This window comes from Aptenodytes patagonicus, chromosome 2, assembly GCF_965638725.1.
Source record: "Aptenodytes patagonicus chromosome 2, bAptPat1.pri.cur, whole genome shotgun sequence".
Lineage (NCBI taxonomy): Eukaryota > Metazoa > Chordata > Aves > Sphenisciformes > Spheniscidae > Aptenodytes > Aptenodytes patagonicus.
In genome coordinates, this window is record NC_134950.1 from 52,485,373 (window position 1) to 52,509,797 (window position 24,425).

General features: G+C 39.8%; 1 protein-coding gene across 1 annotated transcript in view; it reads right to left on the reverse strand.

Moving 5' to 3' along the window:
* LAMA3 (laminin subunit alpha 3) overlaps positions 1-24,425 on the reverse strand; it is a 122,209-nt gene that overhangs the window by 7,161 nt on the left and 90,623 nt on the right. Inside the window, exons 45-69 of the mRNA XM_076329830.1 lie at positions 23,989-24,095; positions 21,260-21,310; positions 20,718-20,869; positions 19,891-20,001; positions 19,680-19,791; positions 18,953-19,120; positions 17,621-17,817; positions 16,059-16,175; positions 15,342-15,496; positions 13,877-14,018; positions 13,178-13,277; positions 12,671-12,787; positions 12,408-12,587; positions 11,160-11,302; positions 9,929-10,105; positions 8,565-8,716; positions 8,301-8,466; positions 7,681-7,814; positions 7,041-7,191; positions 6,048-6,167; positions 4,995-5,119; positions 4,517-4,637; positions 3,179-3,319; positions 2,260-2,390; positions 1,290-1,421 (exon numbers count right to left, since the gene is read on the reverse strand). Of these exons, the coding sequence (XP_076185945.1) occupies positions 1,290-1,421; positions 2,260-2,390; positions 3,179-3,319; positions 4,517-4,637; positions 4,995-5,119; positions 6,048-6,167; positions 7,041-7,191; positions 7,681-7,814; positions 8,301-8,466; positions 8,565-8,716; positions 9,929-10,105; positions 11,160-11,302; positions 12,408-12,587; positions 12,671-12,787; positions 13,178-13,277; positions 13,877-14,018; positions 15,342-15,496; positions 16,059-16,175; positions 17,621-17,817; positions 18,953-19,120; positions 19,680-19,791; positions 19,891-20,001; positions 20,718-20,869; positions 21,260-21,310; positions 23,989-24,095 (3,402 nt within the window). The remainder of the gene's footprint in view (positions 1-1,289; positions 1,422-2,259; positions 2,391-3,178; positions 3,320-4,516; positions 4,638-4,994; positions 5,120-6,047; positions 6,168-7,040; positions 7,192-7,680; positions 7,815-8,300; positions 8,467-8,564; positions 8,717-9,928; positions 10,106-11,159; positions 11,303-12,407; positions 12,588-12,670; positions 12,788-13,177; positions 13,278-13,876; positions 14,019-15,341; positions 15,497-16,058; positions 16,176-17,620; positions 17,818-18,952; positions 19,121-19,679; positions 19,792-19,890; positions 20,002-20,717; positions 20,870-21,259; positions 21,311-23,988; positions 24,096-24,425) is intronic.

The following is a 24,425-nucleotide window of genomic DNA, read 5'->3' on the forward strand; positions in this document are numbered from 1 at the left end:
CTGGATCAGACTACAAAACTTTGCTGCTTAATTATGCATAACCAGTGGCAGATCAAGAAAAAATGGCAACATCAGGTCCTGCTAACTCAATGATTCACCCTCTCCTTAAATAAGATGTTCTAATGAGAATTGTCAAGGGGCAAAGCCCATCACAACTTAATATATAGCTTTAGTATTATAGCCGAATTATCAGAAAGACTGTCAAAACCAATTTCTTGTGTGTATAAAGAATAATACAGAGTAATACTATAATTTTGTAAGTTGTACACAGCATCGCTAATCAGTAAATTACAAAACACTTTACAACTAGAAAAAGCAATGAAGCTCCTTGCCCGTGGTTTGCTATGAGAAGAGTGGTAGTGTTGGGAGCAGAACCTGAACTTCTTCAATTCCAGTCCAGTTCTCCATTTGCTTGATCAGACTAGCTACAATATTAATTATCTATCTATTTTTGTACCAAAAGAAATTTTCCAAATTTGGCTTCTGATGGGGAGGTTAATATACAAGTTACTTCATTGTCTTGCAGTGCTTTAAACGAAGATACAATTTGAGCAACCTGATCTAGTGAAAGATGCCCCTGCCCATGGCAGGGGGGTTGGACTAGGTGATCTTGAAAGGTCCCTTCCAACCCAGACCATTCTGTGATTCTATGGTATTCAAATCAAAATACACTATTTCTCTGTAAAGTCTACACATGTATAAACATTCATCAAAACTTAGCTCACTGGGACATCACTTGTGACTCAAGGAGTGCTTTTCTTCAAAGAACGCATTTATGCCTAATTTTTCTCCCAAATTTTGCCTGTAAGATGTCTCTAATAACCAGAAGAACACATGTGGAAAAAGAGACAACATAAATCAGGCACTTGATTTTTATACATATGCTCTCATTTGTTTGTGTGACTGTTTTGGTTCTGCCAGTAAGCTTTGCTCATTTCATTACCTGGCTCCCTGTGTAGCTATAATGATAAAATCTAGCAGATCTTTTTGGATGCCTTGCTGGGATACTTCCAATTCACTATGTTGAGTTCATTCTTTGATTAAAAGACTACTAAACAGGTATGATTCAGACTAAAATTCCATTACATCTGAACAGCAGATTTACTTACACCTTGATACCATGTATAATCTGCCTGAATAAAAGAATATTTTGGGGCAGCAAAGTTATGCATTCATGAAGGCTTCATGCATGTAGAAGAAGAGCGATTTAGCAAGAAGAGATTTTAATATGATTAAAGAAGGAAAACAGGCCAAAATACATGATACTAAAATCTTTCTAGGCCAAATACCTTTTTATAAAGATGTTTGAGATGCAACCTTCAAAATTATCTCCACCAAATTTTATAGGTTCGATTAATGCCCATGCTCTTGGAGAGTCAACTGATGCTAATGCTGACTCATCATCAACCAGCAGACGTACTCTGAAACCAAGTGAATAAAAATAAGCATGAAATCTAAAGAAATAGTTATGAACCTAAATGAAATACATATATATAAAAGAACCATTTGACAGATGTGTGTTCTTGTTACATTGTAATTATGCTAAAGCTTCATTATCTTACTTTTGGGATTTTTTCAGTATGTGCTCATTGACTGCTATGAAACCGCTCTGTTTTTCGGTAGTAGATACTGAGCAAGAGTTGAAGGTAGTACTTCAGTCTCACAGTGAAATCCTGGTCCAATTGAAATTCATGAAAAAACTCTCACTGACAACTATGGGACAGGATTTCATCCTTTGTGTCAAAATGGTGCACTTGACATGTTAGCAACAGCTAGTACAGATAATATTGTTATAATTACCCAAAGTTATAGCCAATCATTCAAAACTTTCCACTTTAACTAACACTTATGTCATTTTATGTGTTCCACAGAAATTAATATGATTTAGGAGCTTTTCAGTAAATTGTCTCTTCTGATATCTGCATAACAGATCATTATTGAAAAAACAGACACAATATCAGCTTCTTCCCTGGGCCTTTAACCACCTATGTTACAGTGACATGTGTAAAGGCTATGGGAAGGCAAAGAGCTCCAAAGCTCCAGCTTGACAAGCAGTCAAAACTCACACAATCTATAAAAGACATGCATAGTGATGTACAGCTGAAACATCATAGGTACCGACATGCACATTCATAGACCAAAAATCTCCTTTGCTAGCAGAGGCCATTTTTAGCTGTGTACCCAAAGAACAAGTCACACAAAATTTTAGTCTTCTTTCTCCAACCACAACATAAAAGAATCATATAGAACTGGACTCACCTGTTGTCTGTTTTTATTACTGTCACATAATGCATTGACCCATCTTCATATTTCTTTTTCAGTTCGATTTCCTTCTCTCCCATCTTTGCAATTACAAAGCCAGGTCTCAGAAAGATGGTAAGAACATTAGGCTATAAAAGAATCCCACAAAACGATCAGGTAAATGCAAGTGCCTTTAGTTCTCCTTGATATTGCCATTAATACAGTTCTCAGTGGTCTCTTGTGGGAAAGAAATTTTCTTACACTAAAACTGCATTTCTCAGTCATCTAGTACCAGATATTACGCCCAGTTCTGCACGATTAGCATAGTTCCTGTTTTAAAATACCTCTGCACTCTGAATACCAAACAGTTATTTAAAATACTTGTTTAAATTATTTTTACATAAAGCAGAGGATTCAGTTCTCCACTTCTCAAATGCCTGGTGTACACTCACTTCTTAACTCCTCCAGCCAGCAAGAATGGGGTTCTGCTTGAACCTCCCTGCTTTCTGAGGGAACGTAGCCAAAATCAACTCCCTTTCTCTGCATATTTGATCATGGTAATATTTCTGCGTGGGCAGAATGCCAGTTTTTCCTGAGAAAACTTCCAGCCAACTGTATTAGGCAACAGTTATCCTACTGGGATGGTGGTGTTACGGTGCATGAGCTACTCTGCAGAAGGCTCGAGTTCAAAGCTCAGTTACTCGTCAAACTACTTGTTGGTTGAGTGAAGAAACTGCCAGGATGAGTTTCTCTGGCCTATGACATGCAAGATGCCATGCTCAAAAGATGATTAGAATAGGCATTTCTTGCCTTAAAATACAGGACTCTACATGAGACTTAGGGCACAAACTGATGCCAAATTGACACAGTCGCAAACAGACGTGACTGATCCAGAAATAAAACCAATCACATATTCTAAGTTGAACATGTTTCATACCCCTAGATTGTAATTTAAGAGTGTTCCAGTCGATGCCATCGTCTGAAAGCCAAAGCCAACTTGGAAATCCTTGGGAAACGGGAAACCTGCCGCACTCAGGCTCAGTGTTCCCTTCTTGGAGAAGGCTGCAGATCTGACGAGCTGAAAGAGAGATAATAATACTTTCAGTCATTTTCCTTTTAATCAGAAGAAATGGCAGCATGGGACAACAACTGCCCTACTCAACATAATTGCGACCGACTCCAGTCAAAACCAAGCACAAGGCAAACTGCAAGTACAAGTATTTCAGTACAGAACAGACTGACTGAATTGGTTCCACCAGCATTAACTATGATCTGAGAAACTCTAAAGGGAGATGAGGCTTGCTGAGTATAACGAGCTGTTCGTCTCTAGCTACTCTTAGCATTGACACGATGGCTTTGAAGGTTTTCACATTTGGGGACACAAAAGTGAGCAGCTGGAGGAATGGTTCATAAGTACGGAGCTGTGCAGATGAGCTACATAACTGAAACTGTGTGAGTCACAGGACAGAATGTACCTGGGCCTTTCTGAACACAACACGTTTTAGTACACGAGAAGTTACACAGATACAGACAGAGAATGAAGGTCAGACCCTCTGCATAGGGAAATGGCCTGCAAAGAAATTGCTCTGTGAAAAGTTTAGATGCCACAAAAGGAAAGCAAATGAGCACAAACTTTCAGTGTAATGCCATAGTAAAAAGGGCAAATGGGATCATGCACCATGTAAGTAGCAGTAAGTAGAAGCAGAAGGGTAGTTTTCATCTCTCCATGCAGCATTGGTTAAGACAACACTGAAATGTCACATTGTCCCATTTTAAAAAGAACGTGGCAAAACTCAAGGGTGCACAGACAATAATTATAAAACAATCAGATGAGTGGAGCAAGAGCCTTACAATGAGACACTTCGGTGGAAGTAGAGTCTGCTTAGCTCTTTCAAGAAAAAAGGTTGAGAGGTCATTTAATTAGGAAGCATAAGCACCTTGGCAAGAAGAAAGATCCTGAGTAGTATTAAGTAACTAACTGTTCTGGCCTAGACAATAACAGCAACTGGAAGCCAACAAGTGTACATGGTAAATACGAATTCTTAATTGTACACAGGATTAATTAAGAGGGTGGACCATATGCTGAGGCAAGCTATCACAGTAGGAGTGGAGTCTCCTTTCTTCCATATCTTCCTACCAAGCCCAGGTTCTTTTATTACCATCACATTAATCAAATATAATTTTTGACCCAAGTAAAACATAATGGTCCAGGATTTATAGACAAACCAGACTCCGTGAACTCTAGCAGAAGTTTTTAAGGAACTTTGTTAGTTACCTTCCAGTCGTCTGAACATTTCTTGCTGACACCAAAAGTCTCGTCAAAAATAACAGATGCAGTGTTAGGGTTTTTCACATTCTTCATGCAGCCCCGGAATGGAGGTGTGGATATATTAAAGCTGGTTTCAGGGAGTAGAAGGAAAAAAGAGTTCAGTAGCCTGGTATTTCAAAGCACACACCAGTATAGTAGCCTGTAAATGCTGACAATATAAGAAATAGAAAAACAGAACAAGAGCAATCTTTCTTGCACACACATACTTCATGCTGATCAAACCCAATCTTCAGGATACAGTCCAACAAAGATCCCACCCACCATTATCCAAAAATCACAGGTTATGATCATGTATTATACACTAGTTATTTTCATGTCACATAAGATACCCAATACAGAGTGTGAAAGAAATTGCCCAAGGAAAGAGTTTAGATGGAGTTTCCATACAAAGCCTGTGTATTACAGGCTTTTTATAGTTACTCACCGTTCCCGTAGAGAAGGTGGAATTCCACCTAGGTAATACGTAGTGAAAAGGAAGACATTTATGTTGGCTTTAATATCAGGACTGACATGAACAGTATTCCTACTTCGGGCAAGCACCAAATGAATCTGAAATAGGTGAATAATGAGAATTACTTCACTTTGCAGAAACAAAAATCACTTAGCAGATTAAAAGTAGTCCCACAGAGCAGGACACTGCGGGTTTTTTCCCTCCTCTCATTTGCTAGTGCCTTAAATCCAGAATAATTGCAGTAGTTCAAAGGTACTTTGCAAAATTTTGGCATTTAGCCAAAACAAATGCCTAAGGAAAATGCTCTACTATCCAAATACAAGGGGAGGTTTTATTTTCCTCAGGAAGATTGCCCTAAAAATACACCTCACCTAACATTCAGATACTGCCTTCTATTTGCAGTTGAAGATTCAGGAGCTGCTGCCTGATACAAAGACCAGGTCAGTCAGCTGGCTGGAGGTAACTTGACCCAGTATGGCATAAAGGCTACCTCCAGCAGACCCTGTGACCTACACCATTTCATTGGAGATGTAGTAAGGAGAAAAGGGAGAATGAATCAACATGGCAATCAAAGGTTTTAACAATGTCTTTACAGTTTCACTCTAGTAGTGCTACAAAACAGCCGGACTGAAGCTAAGTAGACAGGCAACAGCAAAAAGACTACAAAAAAGTACTCTCTGTAAAGATCAGCCTGGCCTGAAGAAATAAACCTTTAGGTGGTAAAAACACTAATTGAAGTATTAAAATAATGTTAATAATTGCAACGTACACAGCTTGCTCTAAATAAAGCAATGCTCTGTCAAAGAGTTGTTTTCTTTGGTGGTTTTTCTGTTAAAACTGAACTTATTCACAGGAAAGCACAACAGTAGAAAGATTAATTTTCACGCATCCAAACTAATCCCCGACAGCTTGATCCCCTCAACACAAAAGGAACACTTCACAACTAAACTTTACAACGAGATGTTTAGTGTCAGCTAATGTGTATTTTTACAAATAATGATCACTTGATTGTTTAAAATGACATACTTGTTTATATGTTCCATCATTTACAGTTGCATTGGTTTCTATTTCTTTTGGAGGCTCAGAGCCAACTTTGTATCTAAAAACTGTATGACCATCTTTAATGAGCACACTGATGAACTGATCCTGCAGTAAAAAAAAAAACAACAAAAAACCACCAACACAATTAAACTGCCAATGTTTCATATATATTTCACTGTCATGTGAATAATTTTAAAGAAGCTATCTAGTTGTTTCAATAAAGCTTTTTGGGGAAAGATAAGACAAAGCAAACTAAAACTTATAATAATAGCAACCATAATTACTGTAAACTGTTATAAACAGATCTGGTATCAGCTCCAGATGTATTCTCCAAATCTCTAGAGGACTTTTTGTCATTTCAAGATGTCTACTGACTTTTTACAGCATTGAGAAATTATCCAGAACATGTCACAGTGATTGCAAACATGCCTATAATATTATTAGATAAGTAGCATCACTGCTGTTTTGAGCACCTTTACAGGTATAAGTCACCACGTCACTTTCTAAATTCTTCCTTACTCTGTTATCACCCATATCTAGATTTGGGAAGAGTGTACTTCCACTTTTGGAGGATTTCAGTATTTCAAAATTGGTTTGATTCAAATTACATCCTCCCTGCCTGCCCCCCAGTTCTGAATTCTCTGCATGGCCTAATGGAGGAGCTACTTGGAATGATTTTTTTCTCAGCCTTGACAAAGTGAGTATTCAGCAGCCGTTATAGAATCACAGAATATCTCAAGTTGGAAGGGACCCGTAAGGATCATTGAGTCCAACTCCCTGCTCCTCGCAGGACTACCTAAAACTAAGCCATATGACATTAAACATACAGCAGAATCTACTAATCTGCCACATGGACAAAAATAACACTTTTAAGAAATTTCCTTACAGTTATTACTAAATCTAACATGTTCTCGAGTAAGCGAAGTTTTTAAAAATGTTCTTGGACCCCAAAACAGACAGAAGCGTTCCACCAATTACCCCATTTGCTGCAAAAAACACAATGCCTTCATCTGCAGTAGTCTCAATTGTCTGCTCGTAGCGTACTCGGCTGTGGGTATTTGGTTCTTTCAATGTGACACTGGCATAACCAGTGCCTTCAAAATAGCTTTGGTCAGTCTCTTCTTTATACCTGTAATAATTCAGTGTCACAGATGTGAATATATGAGAGCAAAAACTATTACCACATGGACTTACTGTCATTATAATTTTAAAAAAGCTTAAAGTTAAAGCATTTGGTACAGGGCCACTAACAGGGCCAACTGTACCTGATCTAACCCAAGTAAAGAGAAAAACTTCCACTGGCTTCTATTGGATTCGCATATGGTCTTTAGAGAGGAAATCATTCATGACTGACTTTTTTGCACTTAATGTAATATTTACTTTATAAAGGAGCTGAATACATTAGTCCACAAATTGTGTCTGGGTATTGTAACATTTAAATTGTTGGCCGGTGGACTGAGATTGCCATAGATGTGAATTGTGCCAACACTGAGGATTTTCTCTAAGAAATGTAGTAATGACCAAGAGTTAGAAAAAAATCACCAGTTTAGTCACAGTGGTTATTCTTCTGGATGTGAAAAGGCAAGAAGTGTGAAAAACTTCTGTGTTTATATCATACCTTCTGCAGGGTTGCACTTCAGTGGTATTGAGATTAAATGTCCTCTTGAAGTTGTAAAGGCTGATGATATGCTCATTTAGGTTGTCTAATTCAATGCAGCCTTCATAATGAGGGTAGTCTAGCTTACGTGGAGGCTGCAAAATAGTGTCATCAGAAACTTTCCGTCAACATCAGCTGACAAAATTTTACATTGACATGCAACTGCTAAGACCTACTGCAAATATTAATAAGACACCGAACATGACATTCTAAATATCATAAAATTATTATCTCTTTGTATATAATATCCAAACCATCTGATACCACCCCAGGAGCACTGCAGCACAACTTAAAGCTGAGTCATATGAATGGATTGGGAATAGTACTTAGCAGGGCTGGACAGGTTTCATGCTGTCCTCGGCAGATGAAATACCGTCATGCTCCCTTCTTTGAGTTCTAGCATACTATAAGCCAGGCAGCTTCTGTAGGAAGTAGCATCTCCTTGCATCCTGTCTATTCCTACTGACATGGATAAACTTTTACACAGCCTTCGAAAGACTGCTAGTTCCAACCTTTACTTGTAAGAACAACAGAATGATTAACGTGGAAATCTCTTTAAAAGACTAAGCAACACTCTGTACCCTAAAATCTGGTGGGTATCCTCCAACATAAAAGACAACAGTGCTGGGATCAAGATTTAGGAGAGTGTCACTGCCTCCACTGCTTGCAGTCAAAGGGCTTTCTCCATACTCTGGAGAAGTTGATGTTGCTGCTTTGATGTAATTCAGCTTTACATACTGGTAAATCCTAAAACCAAAACAGACAGGCAAAATATCACATCACACTAATAAAAGATGTTCTTAACAGGTTTTGGAAAGAACTGTTGTGCACTGTGGATCTTATACCTTTCAAACTTAACTTGATCCATAACGGCTTCCTCAGTTTTGCTTTCAGTCACAAATGGCTGCACATCTATTTCTACATCACCGTCTCCCAGGTTATAGACACAAGTGAGGTGACCATCTTTCAGAGCCATACCGATATAGTCCTTGGAAGCCTAAGAATAGCAAAGCAAATAATCATTAATAAATGATTAATGTTAATGAAAGTAAAATACAGCAGCACTTCCTCAGAGACATCATCATACTGTGCATTAGTCACAAGAAATCCACCCACCTAATGATGAGGATTGTTATTGTATTAAGTTTATCAGTTCTGGGGAGAAAAAATTGTAATCTTACATGTTGCACTGATTCAATGAATAATGTGCTACACTGATTCAGTGAATATAATTATAAATTAATTGAAGAGTCATGTGTGGCTTTTTATAAAAACAGTAGCTAAAATAATTTTTGCATTTATAACATCTCCCAGCTAAAGCCATGAAAACATGACACCTTTACTAAAAATTAGACTGAACATCTGTGAAATAAAAAAGATGTTTGGAGTAACACTCAGTCAAGGACAATGGTTCCTACTGAGGTGACTGGAAGCAGTCATTTTCCCAAACAATTCACATTTTATTTCTCCAACATACCATATTTCACAAGTAACAATTAAAATGCTGTCAACAGATATCCTGGCCAGATATTCAGGGGATAACAAGGTGAAATCCAATGTAGAACAACTACCTTTAAACAGCTTTCTGCGTATGCACAAGACTCACTACAGATACAGCTGCTGTCAGATAACAAGACTCAAAAATACATAGTTAGGAACCGCACGCAGGAAATTTTCAAAATGTTTGATGGTGCTTGAGCAAGCCTGAATGCACAAGCAGGTCTGTACTATTCTGCATATTCAGAAGAGAAAGAAATGAAGGGCTGAGGGACTGAATTTTAGAACTGAAACAATCACTTTTTTTTTTAACCAACAGAGAAACTCACAATGACTTCTACTGTGATAAGAGTCAAAGCTCCGAGGCAGGAGTTGGGCTGAGTTTGTGCTGACTGCTGCAGAACCTGACACTTCTGACAAGACTGTATGATGGTATCCATGACTGAGAAGTGACTTCCAAAGGAGCAAAACAGCAAAGCATCAAAGGGCAAAGCAGTCAGTCACCCAACAAGTTACTTTGCCGGAGGAGGAATGAACTATTCTTCACAAAACACTTCTGCCACCACATAATGGCAATATATAAATGGCAACTATAAATTATAAATGGGCCAACAGTAGCTATAAACTTCAGTCAAAATAAAACATCTCCCATCTGTTTCTCAAAGCGTGTTGTCTGTTCTAAAAATCAGGTTAAATCTCAAAATATACCTACATCTTTATTACCCAGGTACAGTACAAACTTATTTGATGCCCTCTGGGGGGCGTCTAATCTTGTCTGAGGTCTTTGGAGAAAGAAAGAAAGTGAAGTATAGCCTTTCAGATCTTCAAGGTTGCTCGGAGGTCTAACCTCTACACCAGAGCTGCCATTGAACCTCATAGGAATAGCAACCTGTTAAGAAAAACAAAATTCAGTACGTTATAATTATCTATTGCTACTACTCCTACTTATTTCACTGTTGTTTTTAATTGCAAAGTAACCTATTACATATCCTAGTCTTGTTACAGCCACCAATTACTACAGATGTGGACTCTGATCCTACCAAACAATATAATTAGGAAACAGACTGGATAATACAGTATTCTGTATTGTCGATACTTACCACTTAACACAGTACTTTTTTACTCCAGACATCAATTAATCAACCTTTACCATGCCTGTCAAGTAATTGTTACCTTCAATACACGACAGGGAAGGATATGCCCTGCAGCTCTAAAGAGCAGGCCTATGAATTATTTAGACGTCTACATACATATCCTGATGCTTCACTTAGCTGGACTTGACTGTCTGTTGGAAATTGTAATGCACCTCTGACATTAATAAAGACACGTCCTCTTACAGCTATTTACGCCACGGTCACAGATTCCTCTTACTCATTGTAACTGTAGGTTATTTGTGATGACCTCAGTGATGCTTCTCAGGGACCTGAGACCACGCTATCCCTTGAGCAACTACAGCAGTTGCTTAAATGGAGGAAGGGCAGTCTAATAAGAAGATGATAGTAGGCAAGTCCTAATGTCTTGGGGCAGCTGGAACATGAGAGCACAGGGCTACACAACTTCTTTGGCAGTGTTAGCGTTCAACTGGCCATGCGTGGGTGGAAAGCCCTGCCTCTAAGCTGCAGAGCCGACTCTACCCTTGCTGCCAAAGCCACCACAAGGTACCTTGGAAGGCAAGAGGCTATTGTACAAATAAGTATTGCAGAGATGCCCTGGAAAAAAACCCTACAGGAGGAGGACGCAGTAGCATCCACTCATTTTTATGTACAAATTATGCTTCCCATCACCAGTTACTTCAAGTGCTGGGTGGAGCTGTTGAATTAAATTTATGTCTGGTCTTTCACATACATTTTAACAAAATGACTTAGAAAGAGAAAGAGGAACAAAAGTACTGCTGTGTGTCCAAACCACTGAGGTCAAGCATGATTGCAATGTTCAGGACAGACCTTATTTGCAGCATCTCTTGCCTGCTGAATCAGCTCTCTTATGCGATTTACGTTCTCAGAGATGTTGCTTATTGGCATCAGCTGTTGGTTGATACTCTCGATCTTGCTGAACAGATCTGGAAGTTTGTTTGTCAATTTTTTTACTGCAAGGAAAGAAAAAAAATCATTGATGATAGAAAGGAGGAGGAAAACAGATGCAAAAATATGACATCACTACACAGTTATCAGAAAAGCAGCAAGCAGGGTGATAACAGAACTGTTTCCACTAGTCCTACAATATTAGGAAGCCCTCACTGAAACTAGCAGTTTATACAGAGGTTATTGTACTCCTGGAATTTGTGGCCAAAGGTATTTGTGGAAGCAGACAGAATCAGCACTTCCAAAAACTTAATAGATAAATTCAGGTCCAGAAAACAACACTAAATAGAACAGACAGGGATGTCATCTTGTCCAACCCCTGTGCTCAAACATGGCCATCTAGTGCCAGTTGCCCAGAATCGTGTCTAGACAACTTTTGAGTATCTCCAAGGTTGGAGGCTTCACAACCTCTCTGGGCAACCTGTACCAGTGCTTGGTCACCTTCACAGTAAAAAAGTGTTTCCTGATGTTCAGAGGGAACCTCCTGTGTTCCAGCCTTTGCCGCAAGGACACGTTGCTGGCTCTTGTTCAACTTGGTGCCCACCAGGACCCCCAGGTCCTTTTCTGCAAAGCTGTTTTCCAGCTTGGCCGCCACCCCCCAGCATATGGTGCATGGGGTTGTTTCTCCTCAGGTGCAGGACTTCTCCTTGTTGAACTTCATGAGGTTTCTGTCAGCCCACTTTTGCAGCCTGTTGAGGTCCCTCTGGATGGCAGCACAATCCTCTGGTGTATCAGCCCCTCCTCCCAGTTTTGTGTCATCAGCAAACTTGCTGAGGGTACGCTCTGCCCCATCATCCAGGTCATAAACGAAGACGTTAAACAGGATCGGATCCAGTACTGAACCCTGGGGTACCCTGCTAGTCACTGGCCTCCAAGTCTTTAGAGACCAGTCATGGTATCAGCTTTTAACACATACCACAGGATGGCCTGAATCACCTTCTGTTGTACCTGTCCCTTTCCACTGGCAATAAAGAAATCTCAGAATATTAGCTTAGGCTAGGTGCCTAACTTTTTGATGACTAAAATTTCTGCTGCAAAACTGACCGTTTTGCACTAACAGTGACTTGGCAGGTCTCAGATAGCACCTGCAACAGCAAATACAACACCTACCTGAATTGTTTGCCTCCATCAATGCTTTACTGAAGCCAGCACTCTGTGTGCTTCCATAGGTACTCTTCATTTTTTCCACATCTGCTTGAATTGGGAGCAGTTCATCCAATACATTAGTTGTGACATCCCTGGCACTTTTTACCATGTTCTTTGCACTGGTGATGATGCTGTCAATGTCATCTGAAAGACACACAAATGCATGTGCAGATTCTTATAGTAATAGATGAAAGAGGCAAAACAGAAGTGATCAGTAACTCACTCACCTCTGTTTATCCCATTGAGATTATTTTGAAGAGTGACAAGATTAGTTTGCAATGTATTCTTCTTTCCATCAGCGACATCAAGTCTTTGCTTTATGTCTTCAAGGGTTGGACCAATAGCTGCAAAACAGTGAATGCCCTGTATGAATTTTAAACAGAAATACCACCTCTCTGTTGGACAGGTGGTGTGGCAGCACCAGTCTGTACTTTTACACAGCTCACGTTGCCAGTGAGCATTGAATGAGCATTTGCACTGCAAAACAAGTACAAGGCTAAGGATTTGCTGGACAGGAGTACTGCAAAGGTGTATAGCATAGCAGAGGTACGAAATCTACTTTCTCGCCTTTTTGCCACTGGAAATATCCATCACAAGATGTCCCATTGTAATGGAACTAGGCTCTTCTGGTTAACTATGTGCTGCAGAGCTTTGCTGCACTGTGAAAATTCATGGTTCAATGAAAGCTTGTCATGCTGTGCCAACATTTCTGCTATCACTTTCTTTTTCCGTACCTTGCAGTGTCCTTTCAGTCTCCTGTGCTTGATTCAAGAGTGTACTGCTCTCGGTTTCTAACTTTGCAGCTTTTCCTGACAGGTCTTCTCTCTTCACAGTCTGGTAATAGAAGCACAGTACTGTAAGAATGCTTTAATAATTATACTAAAATTTAAAGAGTAAAAGAGATAGATAGCCCAATCCAATTTAAAAACACAACTATACAAGGGCAGAGACTTCATGAGAAGAACACCACCTTAAATAACAATTATCAAGATTAATTTAAGAATAATACAACCTTGGTCTTTAGCAAACTTCTGATAGAATTTGGGGCATTTGGAAGAAATTACTAGCACACAGCTGTTGGATACTACTCCTCTGCTGAAGAGCTTGTGGGTATTACTACTGCAAAGTAAAAGAGAATACCTGAAATCACCTTCAATGATTACCAGGCTTGCCTTACGCTGATCTCTTTATTTTGCACTGAAAGGAACAGTTAGTATTCATATGGGCAGCCTCATCAGAAAGGCAGTAACTAGCCTGTTTAGTGCTGAACTGAGACTAATTCATGAACATGCAGAATATCAGCTCATATAATGGCCACAAACAAATAAGGCATGCCAAGACACATGGGTCTTTTTTTGGTGCCTCTCTCATAGTTAAAAAAAAAAACTAGTTGTGACAAGTTTACCATCATTTGGCCACTGACGGGTACTTACCGATAAAGCTGAGTCAGCTGCATTCCCAGCTTTGTTGGCTGCTTCCTCTGCTGCTTTGATGGCATTAATAATATTGTCATAGGCAGTAGAGGCTTCCACAGCACAGCCTACCAACTCATCCTTCCTGGCACTGTTCTTTATTCTGTGGGAAACAGGGTGAAAAATGCAGCCTTCTGCAGAGACTGTGGCCTATGAGAAGTATTCTGAATGTACCTGAACTCCGCATTTCCTAATTGATGCCAATACAGAAAATGTTTTTCAGTTCGATCTGTAATTTCATTCTGCAAAAATATCAAACTTAGAGGCAGACCAATATGAAAAGATTCTTCAGAAGATGGGATAAGTTCAGGTGCTTGGAAAAGGACAACTGTGGGCCTCCAAAGCAGTCTTTAAATTATTAAGATCGTGAGAATTCACCAAGGCACAAGGTCAATAAGCCACCTCCATCACAGCCCCCCAAATACACTTCAGTTCAGAGAACAGCAGCTTCCAGATAATCTCTGGCTGCTCCAGCATCCTACAGGAGCAGCAGATGGAGCACAAGATGGAGCAACTACACGACCCTTGGGCTTTTCCCCAAGAACCAGCGCAGCAGCTCTGGAATCAGAAACAACAGACAAAATCTCTTGTACCCACTCCCCATGAGCTATGCAACTGCCCAATATTAGCTGCCTTGTATTTGTGAGAACAGTGTCTTCATAACTGAAAAAATCACACTGAAAGCTAACAAAAAGTTAATGATTATTTTTTTTTAACCAAGAATTTTCCAGCTGAATTTGGAATTTAACTTTTTGAGAGTTTCTAGTCAGTGTAATGACAAAATGCAAACAATTTGCACAGGAAAAAAAAATCAGGGTTTCAGTTTTTTCATTTTGTTCTGATGTACCACAGAAGGCCTCCAAACCTCACTCATAATTCCAAGGTAAAGTACAAGTAATGGAGAGAGAAACACTTGATTCATATCAAATTTCTCATAGTTTTGCCTTTCTAGAAGATTCCTCGAAGAATGAGAAAACTATAGGAATTCTTTTCCTCACTAATGCTAAACAGGCATGTCTGAAGACTCTGCCAAGACAGTATTTCTTCCAATTATTTGCCCCAATTCAGTGACATCATAAAGGTATCCCTGAGCATGAGTACAGGAAATAACACTACAAAAAAGGTATTCTAAACATCTTCCCACTCTGTACATGAGGATTTTCTCTCATTAGTAAGAAGTTAATGAAGTGTTAATGCAGTAATATAATGGGAGTCCCCACTTTTTGGGGAAAAAAAAAATCAGGACCTGGTTTGTAGGGAAAAAAGAAAAGAAAACATCTGTACATCATGAAGAAGCAGAAAAAGACAAACCAAATTTCTTCCTAACTTTGCAAATGTTCATTAAAGCAAGTGAAGTTACGGACAGAGCATTGCAACCATGGATGTTATGTACAAAAATTGCTCATTTACAGGAACAGCAACATACTCTTCCAGTTGTTTTGCCAAGTCTTGCAAAGATTTGGCATGTTCCTCAGCCCTCACCACCAACGGTTCTTTGCTTGCTGATAAGGAGTGATTTGTCAGCTTTTCATTCATGTCCTTCCTTGCTCCATCCAGCTGAGCAGCCAGGCTTTCATATTCCTACGGGTTTATAAAGACAAAATTTTATTTGTATTCATACATGTTTGATTTTGTCCTCGTCTCCTTCAGTGTTACATATACCTTGCACCTGAGAGACCAAAGGGAAAAACATTCCCTTCCAACTTTGCAGGTTACTGGAAAACAACTGCTAGTCATTACATTGTGCTTCTAGACCCATTACGTAAAAACAAACCCTGCCGTACTGAGTCAGACTAAAGGCCCTTCTAGCCCAGTATCCTGTCTCTGACAGTGGCTAAAAGCAATTGCCTAGAAAGAAATATAAGAATAGCACAATCATTTATGATATTTCTCACAGATATTCTCCCAAATTCATATATCTGCAGTTCAGTGTCTTCCTCAGACACATCACAACCTTCAATAAGCTTCTCTTACAGAAACCTGTGCAGGCAGGCTCCTCTTGCACCCAGGGTGGGCTGTGAGATCCTTCCCTTTTTGGGAGGCTCAGCTAAGCCTTGTGTCCTAGCCACTAAGCTACACTACCCATTACAGTGACAGCAAGATATTGGGGTTTTTAACCTTAACGTAAGAAGGTTAACTGTACCTCTTTGCTCTTCTGCAATAATCCGAGTACAATGTTAGCTTGCGTCAGGGAAGATCGGGCAGAGCTCAGAATTTGCAAGATATTTTTCTGTTGTACATTTGTCTCCTCAATCCGTTTCTGAGAAAAAAAAAAGGTTGAAAAACATGTGACTGGATTAAAAATGAGAGGCAGGGAAAACTGTATCTACCTAATCTAGCTTGCAGTAGGATTTGCCAAAGGTACTATCGCTGTTCTAATCAGATGCCTATAGTGTTTAAGGACTAATGCTATCCTACTGATTACAAGAGTGAGAAAACTCAGGAGTCTGCAGTAATAGAGCATACAGCTGGGCAGCAGGCTACAGTAGTTCAGTTATTAAAGCTCAGACAAAGTAAAAGTAGTACGGGTCAGCTGAGATGAATGGTCAGGACAGACCACCTAAGCATCTGATCTCTCAAACCTGGAAACTTCAAACCTGGAAACTTTAAAAACAGCTCCCTGGTGACTACCCTGATTTTTTCTGTTCTCTCAAAGGCAGAAGTAAAATGATTACACTATCCCTTCATCTGGGGATGTCACCAGAAAGGGGATGTGAAACCTCCCCACCTTATCCTCTTGAAAGCTCTGAGGGGAAAATGAATGAAGCTCCTTGGTCTAGAGCAGCCCTGTGACAATCCACAGCATAGCTCTAGGGTAATGGCACACCACAAACACAGCCAGACAAGTGGTGTTGCAGGTAAGGATGCGTTAGCTCTCTTCAGTTGGGTTTCTATCATTGTAACATGTCAAATCTCTCTCTACCAGAGAAGTGTTATCAGGAGATTTATGACTTGCACAGATGCATCCATCTTTTGACACAACTGTGCATACTAATGTGGCACACGTATTGTATAGTCCATGCACATAAAGGTACAATTAAATATTGAAAGGGACAGTTGAATGTAGAAATTCTTTTGTTCAAGCAGTGTTAGCAAACTGGATTGACACGAGTGTGCTAAAACAGTGATATTATTTCAGCAAAACCGCAATTAATTTAAAAGAATGGGTCCTGCAGCACACCCTTATTTCTTGTGCTATTTCACCAGCTCTAAAAATCAAGCACTGCTCAGGAATGACAGCTGTTTCTTGTCACCTTTCTGATGAGACCTCCGAAGCAGTTCTGTAGCATATTAATCCCAAATAATTTAACAGTATTGCACACATTATTGGTTCCATCTTTCATGGCTGTTAAAGCCACATACTTGAAGGAACTTACTACGAAAAGCACATCAGCATCAGGAATTTGATCTAGAATAAGAAACAAAAAGGCTAGTGTCAGCTGAAGAGAAAGGCTAGACAGAGACTCTCCTTCCCCGCTCTCATCAGAGCTGTATCCTGGTCACGCTGTCCTGGTCACATAAAGAGGCCACAAGTGGGAGTAGACTACATTTATACCTGTCCATACATACATCAAAAGATGGAAAGAGACCTTGGAGAAAGTCTAAAGAATTAGTGCTACTTGGCTTTGCAAGGTCAAAAGCAGCAATCAAAAGCATGTCTTATCTCCTGAGGTTTAACTTTCTCCTCCCGAACCCCGACATTACCTTAATGTCTTCCAACAGAACTCCATTATCGCTGTTTAAGTTTTCAGCCTGCTTGATTTGTCCCGTCGCCTCATTCAGAGCTTCACGAAGGTCAGTGATTTTGGATTCATATTCATTCAGTGAATCCCTCACAATTTTAATAAGCCCGTGATTTTCTTGGTGGTACTTTTGTAGTTCATTCTTAATACGTGCCAGTACTGCAGTATCAGGACCAGAAAGAAAAGTTTTGTTCAGAGAAGAGGGGAACCAGAACAATCTTCCTTCAAAAGTGCTTGACATTTAGGATCAGAAAGCTGTGGTTGTGTGAAATACTGATCATCCTTTGCAGTGCTAATTTCAGTGTTACTATAGCAGAGATGCTATTCAGCATCTCACTGGATCAAATCTGCTCACAAGTTTGCTGCTGCAGTCACAGAGCACAGATAAACATTTATTTGGCTATTTCTGAATCAAGTAAGGCTGAAGATGATTTGCAAATACTGAATAGTTTTCTTTTTTTATATGGAACTAACAAAGTTTCATCAACAATTTCATTACAGTGTAGACATCTACATCTGCGTTAGTCATCAAAGCTTCCTCTGTAATCAGTGGAGAGATACGGGCGCATTTGCTCTCAAAGAAGGTAGAAACATAAAAGAGGTCAAATGAGTCACACTTTTAAGAGTGCCCATTTCACTGCCTACAAGATAGGATACAGAAGAGTTACTCAGAGGTAGGTAGCAAAGTCCAAAGTTAGGGGAAATTACTATCACTCGTAAGGTCTTTCACATTTCTCAACTATGCCCCTGGTTATGAGATAAGCCTGTGACTTTACTGTTCTTGCTCTCTCTCATGTCTGGAATCAGGTTTCTGAATGTCCCAGTCAAACACGCGCAGAGAACATAAAAGGGAGTACAACTAGTGCAAATAGAACTTCTGAACTTCCTTATCCTTGTATGATCTGGCCCTTGGACTACTCTAGCAGCTTCTTAAAATCTGTTGTTAAATTACGTGTGTAATTCCTCTGAAATCTGCCATAGCCTATATATTATAATACACCGAAGCACTGCATAAGTATATTATGATCAGCTACATCTTTATTTTACCGACATTCATCTAGTTATTAAAAAGGATCTACTGGGTTTCTTCCCCAGTTCAACTCAGTTTCTTCCACAACAAACTAAAAATGCCTTTAAATCCCCTCCAGAACTACCACTTTCCTGTTGACTAATGACCGCTACAGATCCCAGGGATACATTGCAAAATGCCCCTCCCTGCACTCCATCCCAAACAATCAATAATGCTTCAGATTTAAGATTGATCTCTCTAGAGAGTAAGAGAACAAGCCCTTACGCAGCTGAGCTTCTGCTCTCTCCTTCTCCGCCTCTGCTTGAAGTTGGCCAAAGTTGCGGTTTCGCATCTCTGTCATCATGCGTTGAGCTTCAGCCAGTTCTTTGGCAGCATCTCCCAAGGGCAAGTTGTTACTTTCTGCATTTGTACCAGCTATTTGTTCCAAGAGCACTGAAAAAAAGTATTGTCAAAGTCAAAGAGAGGATGTGCTTAAGCCTACGCAAAAGACACAAATGAGAGGGCCGGTCTCTTTTCTGAAAAAGGCATGCCTATTCCTGAATTCCTTAATGAAGCAGATCCATTTTGCATTAATTGTATTATTAAGCTGAAAAGTATCCCAGGTCACACAACCAGAGCTAGTAAGATGGCATCGGGCTTGAAATTTGTCCCAAATGACCAAGTTCACAGCAATAATTTTAAGCTTCTAACTTAGAAGAGCCTATGATAGCAACCCAGACTAAAGTTACACTAAAGTCAGGATAGTCAATCTGTTGCTCTAAATGTCCCTGTGGTAAAGCTTCTCTGTCCCTATTCACTATATAGGGAAGGTAGGCTCCTAAACTAACATTATCTATTAGATTTCTAATAGGAAGAGTGAATTCCACAGCTATGTCTAAATTCTGATTTATGAAGTTGTTTTCTAAGAAAACCTCTCATGCTTAATTAAGAATATTGTAAATAAACTGAAAAGAGTCCATAAAACAAAACATGTTATAGAGTTAGAAACTACCTTGTATATTGTTGACAACTATTTGTATTCGTGAAACCAAATCCTTTCCTTTCTGATGAGTTTGGCCAAAATTATTAAATAATATCTCAGCTGCTTTGTAGTTCATTTCAGCCTAGCAAGGGAAAAAACTGATTAGATTAAAAATATCTGGATACAGCATGCTAATATGTAGTCGAGTGATGTGTATTTTAATATTGATTTGGTAAGTCACCTTTTCCTGGAGAGCATTTACGTCATGATTTAGGTTAATGAATTCTGTCTCCAACTCATCTACCTTTGAACCTTGATTATGAACAACAGAACGGTAATTGTTCAGTAAGACCTGAAAAGAAAGAAAAAAAAATCCAATAAATCAGCCATACACAGGAGACAAAAAGCAAAAATTCACTGGGTTAGAACTTTATCCAAGGTAAATAAAAGCAGCATTACTGACATGAAGGCTGACCAATTGCTGCCCAAAACCTGGGCGTTTTTATCTGTGAGTATAGCAACTGCTATTCCAAACAAAGAAAATTTTTTTAGGATGAATTGTGGTATTGAGTGGTTAAACATTGGACCAGGCTGCCCAGGGAAGTGGTTGAGTCACCATCCCTGGAAGTATTTAAAAGACGCGTAGATGAGGCGCTTAGGGACATGGTTTAGTGGACATGGTGGTGTTGGGTCGACGGTTGGACTCAATGATCTTAGAGGTCTTTTCCAACCTTAATGATTCTATGATTCTATGAATGTTGGGGTTTTTCGGTAATGCAGAGACATGAAGCGCTGGAAAAAGACAGAGCTATAGGGAAACCTCAGAGATATAGCTTTCAAGGTGAGCAGGCCTCAGAAAAAGCAGAGATACTGATTCTCTTTCAGAGCATGACATGGAAACAATAGCTGTCTTCTAACAGGTGAAGCCCAATGCTGTCAGCATCTGGTATTTGAAATCAAAAGTTGATGTATGTTTCCTTGCAAGCTGACAAAAAGATGGCGTAAGTTCCTAGGTTCAGCTCTTACCCGCTTAATCTGAAATCCATTTTTCTGTTTATGTGTGCCTACCTTTAAGTCCTTGATGCGTGTTTCCAGACGTCTCATCTGCTCCAGCGTGTGGGTACTTGCATGGACGTTTTGCAGCTGAGACTTGATCAGCTGAAGCTCGTCACCTATTGTGCTCAAATCCTTCAGCAGTGTAATTACACAGCTATCGCAAGCTGGAGGGAGCATGGGCAAAGGAAAACAATACATATTATTGATATTTGGTGCAGAGAATATTTCACTGAGTACATTAATAAATGAGATGCACGGGAAGCACTTTGGTGCTTGTCACCTGGTACCGCCTGAAGAACAAAGGCAACAACAAAACCCACGGTGTTAAGGAGAGTGACCAAAGCCAGAAATAAGGAGAAGGCCCCATTTACATCTAGCTAGCTGACCACCTCTTTTATCATTTTTCCAAGTGTTTGGTTGAATGTTTGCTTTTAAAAGATTCATTACAGGACACCTCCAGTCCCTTTTAAACTCTGCTACCCTTAAAAGAGTCATCAGTATATGTCTGAAGCCAGCAGGCAGCAATCTAAGTGCGGTTCTGTTTTTTTACTTACGGTCACAATCTTCATTTGGATCCACATCTTTTGGCTCGTTATTAAAACATTCTGAAATCACAAGACTGTCATCAGTAACCGAAGTTTTCTTATGGAAATACTACTATTGCATTTTTGCCCTCGCTTTTCATGGTTGGCAGCCATTAAAACATGGTGCTGCCCTTTCATAAATCCATACCCACCATAAACGAGCTAAAATGCCCAGAAGGCTTGAGCATGCCAAAACATTCAGCTCCCACTTACATCTTGCTGAGATCAACACCTTTTTCATCCCTCAAAGGAAACTGACTGTAAAACACCCCCTCCCCCCCCCCCCCCATATATGCTACTTGGGTAGCAGCAGGAGGCTCTCTCACATCAAGTGTGCTGAATGTATTGCTAGAATTTGCCTAGAATACCACCACCAGGATTGGAGCCAAGACTATACTGTTAAAGCATTTTACCCAGAACTTAGGTTCAAACCCCTTTATCTGCTTTAGCATCCATGTTCAAACCACAGATTCTGATTCCCCAAAGCATGTCTTACCCACAAGGAACTGAGAAACATTTATAGCCTTCCTTCACACCTGTCACAGCTTGCAAGATTAAGGGATTAATCAAGCTTGAGAGAAATCCACAGTGTATGCATGGAAGGAGGCACTCTATGTAACCCAAGGCATGGAGCCTGGACCACAGATACAGGTGGTATATAACAAACATTGCCCTCAGACTTTCCAACAAGCTAGCACAAGTGACTGCCTGTCCAGTGTGCTGTTTTGGTTTGTTTGTTTGTTTCACAAACCCTGTTATAAGAAGCTTAACACTCTCCAAGTGCACGTGGGATTGTAACATCCTGGGATCCTAACTTCTAGGAGGCAGGAGAGGAACTGGCTCCTAAAAATGCCATCATATAGGACAGGAGTCTCCCCATCTTGATGCCCAAGTCCCTTTTACAGGCTTGGTCCTACTGCCAAACTCTCATCTTCTCTTGAAAACGAAAGGGGCTGTGCATGTCTTTTACTCTGAAGGAAAAGGATGCACTCAGGGTATAGGCTGCTGCTGTCAAGAGTCAACAACAGCTTGCAACTGTGAGAGGTTACAGTGATAAAATTGGACCTGAACTTTAACAGCAGCATGAAACAGCCTGGAACAAACTGCCTAGCTGTGTCGTTTCCTTTGGCACTTGCACATTAAGTCATCAGGAAGTAAAATGGGATTGGTAGTGAGTGCTGCTGCCAAAAGGAGACAAGTCACTAAGAATATATTTGTAAGAGAATGAAGGAAATTATTCTGAAATTCAAATACCCATGCAGTTCTGCTGTTGTGTAATTCAGCTAACACCAGACACATTTCAGCTGTTGCTGTGAAGTACCAATTAAACAAAACTATTATTACAGCTTGTGCACAAACAACATCAGCCAAGAAATAGTGAAATGAAAAAGTCTGGCCAAGTGCCGAACATCACGGACAAGGAACCTGCTAGAACATGCTGTGCTGATGATCACAGAGGGTTTTATTCCTAATGCGGAGAAAGAGCCGGCTGATCAGAATATATAATCGGAGACAAACTGAAAACAAACTGGCTTGTTGAATTTTGCCCTACAGATTAGTTTGTCCTAGCAAACTCTTCCTTCAAAAAGAAAGGAACGACACAACATCAAACACGGCTTGGATCTGTTCCACACAAGGTATAAATATAATAAAGATGCATTACTTCAATGATGAAATATGAAATGAGAACTAGCTATTGAAAAATTGCACCAGCTGCCAACAGCAGTTCACATCACTTGCTGGTTTTCTAATATCTGTGACCAAGGAAAGATAAGGTGATCCTTGGCGGTCATTTGAATGCAGTATGAAGAGCAGAGCAGAGCAATGAAGAGCATGGGAGTATTAGGAGTTATTAGTTTGACACTTCACGAACATCTGAGGAGGAAAAGCTGCCTACAGGGAAAGAAGAGGGTAATTTTATTGGGGAATGAAAACATGGGAGAATCAAGGTCCTTTTCAGGAGCAGTGGCCTACGTGCTTCTGACTAGAAATGAGTATCCCAAGGGATTGAAGTGAACTGAGGTAAAGACAGTCTGAGGAACGTAGGCTCAGGCCCTTTACTTCAGAATTATAATAGATAAAGCAAACGTATGCCAGTGGCATATTATACTTATAAGAGCTTACTAGTAATGCAGTACATGTGTGACTGATACTGGGAAAGTCACGGATGTCTTAGATGGCAGAATGACGTATAGCAGGATTTATAAAACAGCCTCCTGTGTCAGGTCCTAACTTCCGCTGTAAACACAGTTAGCTTGGATACCTAAGATGGCAGTGCCTGATGCAGACTCTGAAGATGTCACTGATCTGTCCCAAATACATTTTAAAAAGGCATATTGAGATGGCTCAGTTTCATAAGCCCGTAACACAGACTGGCAAGATATGACTTAACCACGTCAGAAGATGAACCATAATGCATTTAAAAACATACCCGTGAAACAGAAAAACAAAATAAAATTGGTAGTATTTATGAAAGGAAATACATGACAAAATGGCTTACAAGGGTGAACTCGATTACTCAGGACAGCCCTTGTATTACCATGGTGTTATGTTTTAGGAAACCTTACTTTTTGTTAAAAACAATCTGCATTTCCTGTAAGTCTACATCCTTCCTTCAGTTCAACTGATCTAAGTACTTTCCTTCTCTGCTTCCCAGAGAGAAAAAACGGTCCCTTCCATGTTCACAGGCCCGCACGTACCTCCAGTCAGGCGGTCACAGCTAGCCAGCTGTCCATTATTATTACAATTACATTTCTGACAGTAGCCTCCATATTTCTGTGGATTTCCAAAATATCCTGGAGCACAGCTAGATGAAGAGACACAAATAATTTTTATTAAATATTTGAAGCTACTTTTGTGAAATATACTTTCCCTTAACAAAAAACCCCAGTTATTCTCCTGAAGAAACTCTCGAGAACTTTTGATTTCATGTCTTGACTTAGACAAAAAGGGTGTCATTTTGGTTTACAGTGTCCTCTGCACTATGCTAAAAATATCCTTCCAAGTACTGCAGAAATTTTTTCTAAAAATAAAAGAACTCCCACAAGGCTCGCATAGGAATAATTCACTTAATCTGAAAAAATACAATGCACACAGTTACATGCATACATAGAGAATTTGACAAGGCTTAACCCAG